At 39.4% G+C, this 14,388-nt stretch overlaps 1 protein-coding gene across 1 annotated transcript in view; it reads right to left on the bottom strand.

The window, feature by feature from the left end:
• The window catches only part of LOC101631144 (lipid phosphate phosphatase-related protein type 5), a 108,761-nt gene that overhangs the window by 15,394 nt on the left and 78,979 nt on the right, over positions 1 to 14,388 (bottom strand). The window contains exons 4-5 of the mRNA XM_004689749.2: positions 9,987 to 10,163; positions 5,694 to 5,828 (exon numbers count right to left, since the gene is read on the bottom strand). Coding sequence (XP_004689806.1) covers positions 5,694 to 5,828; positions 9,987 to 10,163 — 312 coding nt within the window. The remainder of the gene's footprint in view (positions 1 to 5,693; positions 5,829 to 9,986; positions 10,164 to 14,388) is intronic.

Raw genomic sequence — 14,388 nt, 5'->3', positions numbered from 1 at the left:
AAATGTCTCTCCCCACTTCTATGTCATAAAATCATTTTTTAAAAACTTACAGAATTGGGATAGATTAGTTTATCTTATTTTCCTAAAATGAGTTCAAGAAGAATCATCAAAGATCACTTAACTGTTTCTATGAATAGTCAGGGAATCATAACTTAGCTCTTAAGTGAGAGCTGGAGGGTGAAGTTTATATCATAAACCATTAAGTTGAGATAAGGGTTTGAACATCTGGCATGAATGCCTTTTTTTTTTTTTTTAAGATTTATTTATTTATTCGTACAGAACTGGGGTACAGATCAGAGGTGCAGGGGCGGTGAGAAGATTCATCAGAGACAGAGTGGGGAGCAGAACAGGCAGACTGAGGGAAGTACACTGCTGAGGGAAGCAGCTGGTGGGTCAGGAGAGGTCTGCCGCGCCATGTGGCTCTCCTCCGGGGCAGGCGGGGATCGAACTCATGCGGAAGTGGCTTAAGCTTCTTAGTGTTGTGCTTTAACATGCTGCGCCACTAGGGAGGGCCCCAAATGCATTGTTTTTTAAAGATTTATTTATTTATGCATACAGAACTGGGGTACAAGCCAGAGGTGCAGGGACGGTGAGAGGCTTCACCAGAGACAGAGTGGGGAGCAGAACGGGCAGATCAAGAAAGTACACTGCAAAGGGGAGCAGTGGGCTGGTCAGGAGAGGTCTGCTGTGTCATGTGGGTCACTTTGGGTGGGGATCGAACTGGCGCTGAAGTGGCTGCGACTAGCTTGCAGTGCTGCGTCCTAACCTGTTGTGCCACCAGGGAGGGCCCTGGCACTGACTCATTTTAAAGAGATGGCAGAGGATGAGGAAAGCTTCCCACCTGAAGCTTTGATCTGTATTTGCCTATTTGCTAAAGCTTCTCAAAATGATGTTGGTCCAATATGCTGATCCCCTAAATGGACAGGGCTCCTCATCCTATTAGAGGGTGCTCCTATCTCTCCTCAGTTACTGAAAGTTAGGGTTCTAGTGAGATTCTACAAGTTTTTAGCCACTTCGCCATCCTGTATTTCTTTATTGGCAAAGAAAAATTTAAATTGTCTTTTCTTGACTCCCTTCAAACTGATCACTAATATTATACATCTGAAATTTTATTCTATGTAGTTTTCACTTATAAACTTAGCTACTAAAATACTAGCTCCCACTTCACTCTTGCAAAGAAAGGAGACTAAGGATAAAAAAAATGTATAAATGATTCCATCTTCACTTCCTAAGTGAATCAGAATTTCTTTCTTGAACTTCTAAGAAACTGTAATAGCACTTCCTGTTTTGGAGACATTGGGCAGCAGCAGCACTGACACTTCTGTCTAGCATGCTGGTGCTTCATAAAGGAAGTTGGTTCCCTGGGGCCTTGGGTGGGTGCAAACTTTGTGGCTCCATAAATGAGAGATGCATGCTCACCGCGTGGGTGCAGGTTTCCTGCACAGGTAGAACCTGAACGGGGATGGCTGCAGGTGTGCCAGGAGAAACTGGACTCTGGCACAGACATGATTACTAGGAGCTACAACCCAGGTCTCCAAGCCCAAGTTGAAAGAGAAAAATAAGCCAAGACTTTCAAAAGGGTTATGTGAGTCACAGGGATTTAAATTACTCAGGGGGAACCTTTCCAATTCTGATAATTGGCTTCCTGTACACTTTATCTACATAGTTACATATGTCAACTTAGTGGATTTTGATAATCTGAACATCCCAATGTGAGGACGCATAACCAGGACCTCCCCTTTGAGAACAACACAACAAAACAATGATTTAAAAAATAGAATTATTTTACTTTATTATACAACAAGAGTATAATCATAGTACCTGTCATTATTCTATAGCCTTTTCATAGAACGAGAAAAGGAACAAAGGGATGGAGAATGAAAATGAAATCCATTTAATTATTTCAGTTGCCTCCTTGGGTTGAAGCATTATTCTCAGTTTGGTGTCTTTTTTTTTCTCATTTATGTGGTTTTTTATAACCTAGTATTGAGAAATATTTACATGGTATCTTGCATAACTGGCTTCATTAAACACATACTGTTTGCCTGCCTGCCTACCGGCTGATAATACATCAACTTAAAAAAAAAACTTTACAGTATGTCGTAGAAATTTTCACCTTCTTGATTTACCTCTCCACTTTTAACTTTTAAATAGTAAAAATAATTAGAGTTGGCAGTGATGAAGGACTTCATGTGTGCTAGACACTGTTCTAAGTGCTCTACTCTTAGCTTATTGAACTCTCCTGATGATCGTACTGTGAATGAGAACACTGGGTCACAGAGCATTTAGATAAGATGCCAAAGGGTGAGCTTGTCCGAAATCCTAGCCAGCCTACTTCTAAAACTGCAAGCAGAGACCCCACGCTATCAGGTCCTGGACCCCACTGTAGGGCTGGCCCGCCACTGATTTAATAAGTCACTGCTGACAGACATTTAGACTTGCCTGATTTGATATTCTAAAGAGCTACGGTGGAGTAATTGGTAACTTAAATATTTAGTGGACATTAGGATAAGATGGGCTCATTTTCACAGATGATTAATTCTTTAAAAGAAACCCAAATGTAATGACTGTTCAGATTTATTTAGCTTTCAGAAAAATCATGACTTTTCCTCATAAAGTATGGTAATTAGGGATATGACAAACTCCCTATAATTAAGGGACAAATTGCTAGCATAAAAATAAAGAGTGCTTGTATGCTGTAATTACTCTGTAGCTTACAGTTTATCAGATATGTACGAAGAACATAAGAGGTTATGTAAGTACATAACGTGCAAAAGAAACCCTTTACGTTCCCCAGCACAAAACTGACAACCAGATAGTGGTAGCTTGGCAGAACAGCGCTATACTCCCGGTGGTGACTGCAGACCTAGTTTGAGCATCAGGTCCCTTCCTCAGAGCCCAGCTTTAAGGATTTAAAGTCACTGTCCAACTCTCAGGTATTAGGATCAAAGTGGGAAGAATTTTGCATTCTCTTCTTTCCCGTTAATGAGTTTTGATGAAAAGCAACATCTTTATTCGAAAGATTCCATATCATAGATAGAGAAAGCTATTGTGGGCTTCCCTTAAGTGATGTCCTTTCTCCCTTGCTGGCTGGTGAGCACAAATACATGCCCTCTCAGCAGCAGAATTCCAAAGGGAGGCCCGAGATGTATTCCCAGCACCTTGAGCCATGATCTTCCCGTGGTCTGTGTGAGTGCTGGGAGCTGACCACGCTCGGTGCAAACAGCATTCTGCCTGGAAACAGGAATGAAAAGAGTGGAGAGGAAAGTCGGGGTTCAGGGTGTGGTGCCAGTGTACTCTGCTGGGTCAAGGGGAGAATCAAAACAGATTCAGTGCATCTTTGTTCCCTAACTACCAGAGAGAAAACAAGGCACATGAATTTGCCACAAACAAAAAAAGATAAGAGAAGTTAGTAATACTTGTCTTTTTGGCAATTGTTCTAATAAAATACTTTTGTTTCTCCATCAATCATTTTACAGTAAGTGTGAGTAAAAATGAATACGTGTGAGTAAAAATGAATTAACAAAGTCAAGAGCAAATTTCTAAAAAATCATTTAATATATAGAATATTGTAATGATCTATAAGAATACTTGGCAAGCCCAGTAGGCAACTAAAGAACGCTTATGCGATAAAGATGTTAAAAAGCACAAGACTGGTTATTGTTCAAATTAACTTCAGTTACAAGAAGACTCATTGCTACCTTGACCTTTTTCTTTAAAATGTGAGTATAGTCTCTTCCTAAATGCTATTCCTTCCTATCTTTTAAGTTAAACAAAATGTAATTCTGTATGTATTACTCATTAGCAAAACATTTTTTATCACACAAGTATTATTTTGAAATAGGACATTAGTTTTTCTGTTGTTTATTAATGATGTAGGCAATTGAAAATTGCTGTCTTCTTGGAAGTTTAATTTTCAAACTGTAAAATGGGAATTTTTATTAAAAGAAAGCATCAATAAACCACTGAGAAAAGAGATTAAAACAATCCAGTGACTCAGTGGGGGATGGAGTGATACTCCATCTTTGAGAAATTGTTGGAAAGAATGAAGTTATTGATGAAGTAATGATGCCAACATTAATGACATAAATTACATAGAGAGCATAACAGTTGCTTTATGGACTTTTGACACATGCTGAATCGTAATTCTAAATGTTAGCTGTCATCATCATCATCTGTCCTCACCTGGAAGCTTTGCATTCCCTCTACTGAATCTTGGAAAAGTGATTATATAACTATTCTTGACTACTTACAGTAAAAGGAAATTTCATTGTTCTTAGCTGTTCTGTTCTCTGAAAGTTTTTTCTTCTTTCACAGATTATCTTCTTACACTTTCTTTTTATCCTAAATGTGATCTCTGATGCCCTGCAGGGCAAACAGCGTCTTTCTATAATACAATAATCATTAAGCTAATCATAGCAAGGCATCACTTGTTTGCCTGATTTGTTCTTTTTCTCTAATCATTTTTTGTTCTTTCCACAGTTCCTCATAATCCCTGATTTGAGTTTACTCACTAACACTTGACATGTTCATTCACTCATTTAACAAATATTTATTGGGTGCCAATTACTTTATTTTATCAAAGTCCACATTAAACCCATCTCCAAGAGAGAGCACACCATTCCTAATTGTTCTGAACAAAGCTGAGCAAATCACACTGTCATTCCCCTTATTCAAGGTTTTATCTCTGTAAGTGGAATTTCAGATAAGATTATGTTACCACTTGAGCACACATACCTTGCTGTGGACTGACAGCCCACAGTACCTTTGGGACCTTAACTCGGTGATTCATGATGTAACTTAGCCTGGCATAAATCTTTGCTACTCCAAACATTTTTTTTTTTCTATAGTTACCAATTGTATCTTATTGTAATTCCTCCAAAATTTTTATTCTTCTGTCTAATATATGCTCTCATAGATTTATGCCATCTAACCACTTGATTAGCATGTTACTGAACTCTTCATCTAAAATTGTGATCAAAATATGGATGCAGATAGGGCTAAGGAGAAGCCATTAGTAACCCATTGAGCAGTCAGCTGCTTATTAATGGGCGTGACTTCACTGTCATTTAAGAAATACTTCCTAGCTAATTCACAGAAATCTCAATTTTTTGTTAAATTCCTGGCGTCTGTGTTCAATATCATATTCAGTGAGGGCTTAATCTGCTTTGAGGTGCTACCTGGTCAGGCTCCATTCAGCCTCCCCCACGCCCCACTGCAGTGCTTCTCTGAGTAGGAGAGCACATCAGTGGTTTCCTGCTGGCAGACCTTTCTATATTATGAATCAACAAATACCTTTTAAGTCCTGGTTCTTTGTCACCCCTCATCTAAGCAGCTTCTTAATAAATAGAGCATGGGAGAAATGGAATGTATTTTATGAAAGAAAAAAAAAAGCAAATTTTGCTTGTATGTTGAGATTCTTGCACAGAATTCTTTATCTAGAAGCTATGGCAAAGTACAGAATAGTTCCCTATGTACAGACACTCAGCTTTTAGCACAGGAGACTCAAAGAAATACAATAAACATGATGGGCATTTTTCTGAGATGATGTGTTCAGTATCTAAATTCCTACTAAATATTACATTAGACTTTGAGTTTGTTTCAGAAAATCAAAAAGGGCTGTGCAGAGACTCTCAGGAATACTCATTTGCTCTAGATAACAATCACATTTTAGAAATTAAATTATGGATCACCTGTACAGATGTTACCTTTTCCAAAGGACTTTCTACTCGAGGAATGCTGATCATTGGCATCTGTGCCAGATTATCCATGTGTATATGCTCATTTTCTGGTTGTCTTCCTTTGAAATTATTGACCACGCACACTACCTAAAAGTTCAGAGGGAAAAAAAAGTTAAAAAGCAGTGTTCCCTACAACAGTGATAATTTTGAATAGCTTAAAAGCTCTGATCATATTAACAAAGTAGTACATTATTAAAATATGGCATATATAGATAGATAGATAGATATATATCTGTATTTGTATAAAATAAATGTTAATGAGAATGTGTTCAAGAAACATCATCAATTAATACATAACTTAGTTAATAATGACCACTTTATTATTGTGCAGTTTTCATCAGACTTGGCTATAGTTAGTGTTCACATCACATAACATCATAACCTTATAAGAATTCAGAGCAAGCTAACCTTTCCCTTATGTGGCTAACCTACAACTTTGTTCAAATGCTAATTAGTTCCCATTGCTTCAAGAGCATTACATTCACAATAAGCATTCTACAATTGTCACTCCCTAATTTAGTAGCAACCCTTTAGTTAACCTGCTTATTACCTATTATTGTATCCCATATATACTTGGCATTTCAACAATGGCTTACTGGGGCTACTACTGATACAAGAGATCCTTCACAGAAAGGGAACTGACCCTTGTTTCACTTCATTATTTTCCACAGGTGACAGAATTTAAACTAAAACCAGATGTTCTCATACTCTGTAATGCACATAAATGAAGTTCTAATCCTGGTAAAGGTTAATATTTCTAAGCCCTCCCCAAAAGATTCTGATTTCACAGGTGAAAGATGGAGCCTAGAGCTGGTATTTTTAAATACACCCCAAACACTTGTGATGCAGATGGACTGCTCTTTAAGAAACAGTGAATTAAATAAGTATTTGCTGTTACTTCCTTATATTAAATATAGTGCATAAACTATTCACTTCTTTATCTGGGTTCTATATTCCCTTATCAAATAAAAACCAGAACTTACTGTAAAGAGGAAAAAGTAATCTTGGCTGGGAAGAATGCAGGCAGATTACTAGCAATCCCAGAAGTCCAGTTAAGTGCCTAAATTTGTTTTTTTGCTTTTGCTGTGTTATCACCAATGAATTACATTGTACTGTGTACCGAAAAGGAATTTGGGCTATTTGAAGGAAAAGCTCAAATGAGGAGTCAACTAGGAATGAATAGGTCAACACAGAGAAACATAGTGATTTTTAAAATTGAGGCTATGGCTTCCCTGGTGGCACTATGTGTTAAAGTGCAGCACTGAGAAGCTGTTGGCAGCCACTGCAGCATGAGTTCGAACCCCGGCCAGGGAGGTCCCACATGGTGCGGCAGACCTCTCGTGATTGCCCACAGCTCCCTCAGCAGTGTATGTCATCCATCTGCCTGTTCTGCTCCCTGCTCTGTCTCTGGTGAAGCCTCTCACCCTCCCCTGTGGCGCCCCTGTCCCACCCCTACCCCTCTCCCCTCTGGCCTTTACTACAGCTCTTATATGCATAAGTAAATCTTTAAAAAAAATTAAAAATATGGTAATATGGTAGAGGAATATGAAAAGGGGAAGTATTTCTGTAGTTGAAATGAACTAGGACTAGATGAATCACCAGGTGTGGGGGATGAACAGGAGAATAAGTCAAAGGCAAATGCTAGACTTTGGGTCTGGTGACTGGGGCATGTGGCTGCCTTTAACAGAGACACAGGCTTGGAGATGGTTTTGCTCATTTTGCTGGAATCACTTGCGATTCTGTACACACTGTAAGGAAACTGGATACATCCCAGAATGTTGCAAGCAAGCCAGCACTGTAGTCACTGCTGGAAATATTCTCCTTAGATGTGGAACCCAGGAATCATCACAGCTTGTTGCCTCCTGTCCTCCTCACCCTCCCTGAACCCCCCGCCCCCCAGCACCTCTGGATATCTTCTTTCTCTTGGTGTTCTCTGTGGTACAGTTTCTACCATCTTACTTCCCTGCTTCCCATAACCTGTCTCCTCTATCCGCACCTCGAGTTTCATTTTGCATCCAGTGTATTTTCTAAGCACACATTTTATCAGAGAATAAAAGGGACAACTAAAATAAATTCATTTATGAAACTTAATTTCAGGCATTCCTATGGTCATTCACCATTTCTTTTGGCCTTAATAACTCACTTTTTAATAATCCTTTAAGAAGGTCTTTTTTAGCTTCATTTAAAGAGGAGGAAACTGGGCCGTTCCTGATGGCACAATGAGTTAAAGTGCAGCCCTGTGATGCTGTCCACAGCTACTGCGGAGTTTGAACTCCGGGCCAGGAACGTGACCCACATGGCATGGTAGACCTTTCGTCTCTCCCACTGCTCCCCTCAGCAATGTATTTCAATACATCTGCCTGTTCTGCTCCCTACTGTGTCTCTGGTGAACCCTCTCATTCTTTTGCCCACACCTCTGGCCAGTGCCCCAGTTCTTGTATGCATACATAAATAAATCTTTAAAAAACAAAGGAGAAGTGGAGGATCCAAAAGGCGAGAGAGGGTGCTCACTGGCACAAATTGAGTACGTAAAGGTGCTGGGTTTCAACCTAGCTGTTCCTATTTCAATTCAATTTCAACAGAGTAGCTCAGTCCGTCCGTCAGCATGTACCACGTGATTCTTAGTGGGAAAGTGGCTAGGATGATGCAGGCTTCTAGATTGGGCTTTGCAGTGTGTCCAGGTGTTTACGGAAGTAAAAGGAATATAGCAGACTCACTGGGAGGATGTTCTGGACTAATGGAGCTGAAATGCAGCTACATTGATACTATTTTTTTTCAAAGATTTATATATTTATGCATACAGAACTGGGGTACAGGCCAGAGGTGCAGGGGTGGTGAGAGTCTTCACCAGAGACAGTGGGGAGCAAAACAGGCAGATTGACGAAGTACACTGCTGAGGGGAGCAGCGGGAGAGACAGGAGAGGTTTGCCACGCCATGTGGGTCACCTCTGGGGCAGGGATTGAACTCATGGAGCAAAGTGGCTGTGGCCAGCTTGTAGTGCTGCATTTTAACCCGCTGCCCCACCAGGGAGGGCCTGATTCTTTAAATTCTGACTTTTGATATGCTCTGTCCTTTGCCTATGATTGTTTTCTTAGAATTTAAGTGGGTGTTTTTTCATTTGGTTTTTTGCTTTTTCAAGTGTTAACCCATTTCAACTGTGGTGAGTAAAACAAAGGAAAGGTTTGGTACAAGTGTGAGCCCTCGCTTTCCTGAAGGTGCAGAGTGTCTCTGGAGAGAATGACAGTGTGGGTCTCAATCTCCTGGCGATCTTGAGAAGCAGAGGATGTGATGCCAGAAGAGCAGCAATGCCTGGCAGACAGTGGAATGAGATGAGGCCTGGTCCCCTCTTGACCACAGGAAATTCTAAGGCCAGGCACCTAATGGCTCACATTCTTGGTAGTGGGATGATCCATGCATGTTGCTAGCTGGCTATTAACTAGTGAAAGGAGGTTGAAGAAGGAAATTTAATTGTGAGAGATAATTTAAATGTAATCAAGAAGGAAATAGTGTCTCATATATGACAGCATGCAAAAATATGTTTTATAGTCCTGTTTTTTCATTGGGGTGAAATAATGTACTCACAATGTACTGATTACTTCTCAAGTCAGATGGAAACATATTTTTCAACAACCAAAACCTACAGAAATATTCCAAGGAGATTCTGCAATGAGGTAAAGCCTGGTTACTTCATTAGAAGTCAACTGCATAAGGGCTTCACTACTTGGAAAATCCGATTTGCAGTCATATTGTCTTGGAAATTATTCATGAATTTTGAGCTACTGAAATGAACCAGTTCATCTCACAAACGAGGTTTTCCTGTAGCGCATGCTAGGGAGATGGTGGTTCACAGAGAGGACTTGCTGAGGTACTGCAGTGCTCACACATGTTCCAGATACTCTAGAATGTGCTGCAAGTGTGACGATGCTCTAACAGTTCTCTTAAAACCTGCCTAGGGAGGACTCCGTGCTGTTAGCCCTGTTCTGCTTAATTTGCAAATACTTGGGTCATCTTGAAGTGTATGATTTACATTTTTCTTCTCTCATCTGACTTTAGGTAGAACAAATGGTGGAGGAGGAAGTGTATGACTTAAACTTAAAAACATTATCATTTTATATACCACTGTCAGATAAGCCCAGTGATTCACACTTGTGTTTTCTTAAGGCTATACAAGTTAGTTAAGGCTATACAAGTGGCTATACAAATTAATTAAAAACCAGATATGTTGAAAAAAATTTTGTACTTACCAGAAATACTGCTATAGATATTCCAACCAGAAAGCCTGCTATCACGTCTGACCAGTGATTTCGATACTCTGCTACTCTGTTGAGTCCAGTAAGAAAGGCCAAGCACATTAGGCCCAAGCACAGGACGGGCTTAGCAAGTCTTGTTCCTTTGGCTTTGATTGTATTGGTAATGTACATCTGAAATGGGAAATGAAACGCATGACTCCTTGTGATAGCATTTCTGTAATACACACCTGTATGAATGATATACATATGCCTGTACAGCTCAAATAATTAAGAGTTGATGAATTTTTTGAATGAAGTTTCTTAAAAGTAGAATTTGAGAAGTGTTAATTTAATTTTACTTACCTGATACTTACTTATTAGTGGCCAGTTCTTACATAATAGAGAACATCTAGGAACATAGAATATCTACATTTCAAGTGTCTTTTAGCTATTAGTGTACCTATTCTTGTTGGATCTGAATTTACATTTTATATCATCAGTGTTAGAAGAGGAAAGATGAGTGTGTCAGGTGTTTGCATTTTTGAATGCTCTATTCAGACGATACAGACTCGATAAAATCAGAACTCGTGAATAAAATTTAAAAAAAAAAAGAAACACGGTAGGTTTTGACTAGACAGGTATTTAGAGAAGGAAGGTGGTTCATTAGATTACCAAAGTTTTCTTTCCAGCTGTTAAACTTTATTGGCCAGAAGTAGAACACAAAAAGTGATTATTAAAAGGAAAAATGTGTCAACTAAAACCAGAGCAAAAAAAAAAGTAGTAGATGCATTTCTGGCATCTTCACATTTGCGCTTGAACAACAGATACTGTTTTTGCCTTTAAATCTAGTGAAGGATTTGTTTTTTGTTTTGTTTTTAAATTTATGTATACAGAACTGTGGTTCAGGCCAGAGGTGCAGGGGCAGTGAAAGAATTCACCAGAGTGGGGAACAGAACAGGCAGATAGGCTAGGTACACTGCTGAGGGGAACAGCAGGTGAGACAGGAGAGGTCTGCTGCACCATGTGGATCACCTCTGGGGCTGGGATCAAACTTGCACTGAAGTGGCTGTGGGCAGCTTGCAGTGCTGCGTCCTAACCCATTGCGCCACTAGGGAGGACCCGAAGAACAGATACTGTTGATGGATTAAATGAAGTGTCTCCATGCTGTGAGTCAATGTGTTCAATGTGAACTAGGTCCTTCCCCAGATCTGATGTATTCTGTAGCTCAACTGCTTATCATTTAAGCCATGTGTCGGTATAGGAGCAAGGTTCCATTTGTTGACTACAAGGGGAAACCTATCTGCAGTTTGTTTTGTTTTTAACTTCAAATTTTAGGAAAGTATGAAAGAGATGACTCTGTCAGTTACAGTCAGCTTTTATGGTATTAAGTAAGTACCTGATAGTGGTCGTAAACTTAAGAGATGAAATCAAATGGTCAGGTTTTTAATTCATGGCAAACTGTTTTAGGATGCTGTGAAACCAGTAATTATCATCTCTTCCTTACCCTGCTCCCCCACAAGGTTGTAGCCCCAAGTTGCCAGAAGAGTTTGTATGAATATTTAAACAGCCCTTGGGACACAAGGATCTGCCTGGCTAAGTCCAAGCCTTTGCAGCCTATTACAGGTTCCAGAACTATAGAGGAAAAAAAAGTTGTCTGTCTTAGACCTGTGGCCTTTGGAGCTAGATCATTGTGTTCTAAGACTGTGGAAGAGATGAGCAATTTCATTTGTGAAGTGTAAGTATATATGAGAAGGAAAGAGAAAGAGAATGATGGTCTTGCCATTCTGAGAGAATGTGCTAAGAACTCTTCCTGCACAAATTAACAAGGCAAGTGTATCACACCACTTCACATCTCCAGTGATGCAGAATAGACTATATTGTTCCTTCTGTGATTAGTGCATCTGAATAGAGTGAGATTTAGGTTGCTGGTGAGATTTTATTTAACACAGCTTCAAGCATTAAAAAAAATGATTTTTTTTTATCCTTGCATTTCTTCACAGAGGTGAGAACTCTGAAGATAGCCCATCCTTATTAAGATAAAATAAATGTGGCATGATAACTGAATAATATTAATGCTATTATTAAAGTTAAGATTTAAATGAATGATCCCTGTTTAAGACCACATTTTAAGCATTTTTATATTAAATACATTAAATCTTTAAAAATGACCATATAAGTCAGGTGACATGATTGGTTACCTTCACTCTGTAAATGGAGAAAACTGGCTCAAGATAAAGCTTATAGTGAAGAATATACACCTTGTAGTGGCCTTGGTGAGAAAGGACAACAGATGGCCAATTCTTATGTAATAGTAAGCAATAAAATTGGAAGTAAGGGAAAAACAGGTACCTCTCAATCTTCCTGTTTTCTTTCTTCATTGATTTCTTGTCTGGAGGTAATTCATGTAAGTATTACTGAATGCAAGAGAGTTGAGATTAAAGATTGGAGAAAGAAGGTACCTTGGGGTGAAGTTATATTTCTACTAGGCTGTTACAGAGAAGTTGGAGTAATGTAAGTGTGGTCCATCTGAATCTCCTGTAGAATCTTTGTTTTATTTGAAATTTTGCCTTCCCTTTCATCTCCAAAAGCCATTTTGGATGCAGCCCAAATCCTTCTTGTCCACATTATATAGGCCTAGAACAATCTCTAAGCCTGGATACAGCCCTCTGTAGTTTTCTCTTGAATGCTAAGATCATCCCAGAGTTGCTCTAATGATTTAAGCATGGCTTGTGAGGAAACCCAAGACAACCTAGTCACTGTGCAAACTATGAAAAAGCTTCTACTTTAGCGATAGCCTGGAACTTGTTGCTCCTCCATCAGGAAGAAGACTTGACATTTAAAGGTTACAGGGGAATGGCTTCCCTGGTGGCGCAGGGGTTAAAGTCTCAGAGCGATCGCCAGCCACTGCAGCACAAGTTCGATCCCTGGCCTGGCTGACCCACATGGAGCATCAGACCTCGCCTGTCTCCTGCTGCTGCCCTTAGCAGTGTATTTCAGTAGCTCTGCCTGCTCTGCTCCGCACTGTCTCTAATGAATCTTCTCACCACCCCCAAACTTCTGGACTGCACCCCAGTTAAATAAAAATACATCTTTAAAGGTTATAGGGGAGGATGACTTTGTTCAAAAGTATTCAACTTTGAGGTGGATCTTTACAGTGTTTTTATTACACAGATTTTCCTGGGGCATAATCAGTTGACATGGCTATCACAAAAGAAAAATTAGTTTCCACTTAATATTTGGCAACTGTTCAGTGCTTTATGAATGGAAGTGGCTTTTCATGAGTCTAATTGTATTATCTGTACAGAAAGTCTGTTGTTCTTAATTTGCAAAATAGGAAATTATAGCATAAAAATCTATTAAGCAAGTTTGGGTACAGGACAGGAATTGATTATTTATGCTCTCTTGGTTTTTAATTCACTTATGAAAGCATGTAGGTTAACCAGATGTCAAAATGTAACTAAAACAAAGCACAAACAGAAGGAGGTATGATTTGAGCTGGATGGTATCCATGCATTCCTCAGGGGTCAGTGGATGCTTATTACTGTCTTCCAGGCAAGCACATGTAACTGTTATTAGTAGACCTCATTCACCCATTCCAGGAATATTTAGAAAAACAAAGATGCAGAATACCAATGCTGCTCCCCATGTACAGCTTGGTATATGTTCTACATTCTTCTCCTCGTGTATACAAATGTCTATATAATTACTAACATACACAGAAAGGGATTTTGCTTGTTTCCTTTGACTAAAATTAATCACAATGCTTATATTACTCAGTAATGTGAACTGACTCACTTGTTGCAATAAACAGTCATCTGTTGAGTAAATTTAGAATGAATGTACAATTTTATAACAATACTATTTATAAGAACAAAAATAAAAACACAATATTGGTATCTGTTAAGCACTTACTGTGTATACTTGAAACTTTCTTTCAAGAAGAGCCATCCAAGGTAATATGAGTACAAGATTTGTAGGCAGATGGGAAGTGAAGAGGGACAGTGTCCCAAATACAGGTGATAGAATAGGTGGGCCTGCTACCACAAGGCCTTTATAAACCCATGACTTTAAGAAGCCAGGGTCCTTGCCTCTCAAGGAGTATCCGCTGCGTCAGATTACTCTGGGTCAGACCCTAGCTTGAGCTAGCTAATAAAGGTTCACTTTGCTTTTACATCAGGCTTGGGTCTTGGTCGTTACCGGACTTGGCATTTTCATACTTTAACAAAGAGGGACGGTATACAGGTGACAGAATAGGTGGGCCTGCTCTGTGCTCTGCAAACACCTAGCTTGTATTGTCTTTTTTTTTTTTTTTTTTTTTTTTAGCAGAAGACGGCATACGAGATGTCGAGCAGTGACTGGAGTTCAGACGTGTGCTCTTCCGATCTGCTAATTCTTAGCCCTGGGCTAGGTTGCAAGA

The sequence above is a fragment of the Condylura cristata genome, unplaced genomic scaffold (genome assembly GCF_000260355.1).
Source record: "Condylura cristata isolate star-nosed mole 26May11 unplaced genomic scaffold, ConCri1.0 scaffold00026, whole genome shotgun sequence".
Classification (NCBI taxonomy): domain Eukaryota; kingdom Metazoa; phylum Chordata; class Mammalia; order Eulipotyphla; family Talpidae; genus Condylura; species Condylura cristata.
This window is presented reverse-complemented; position numbering and strand designations above follow the sequence as displayed.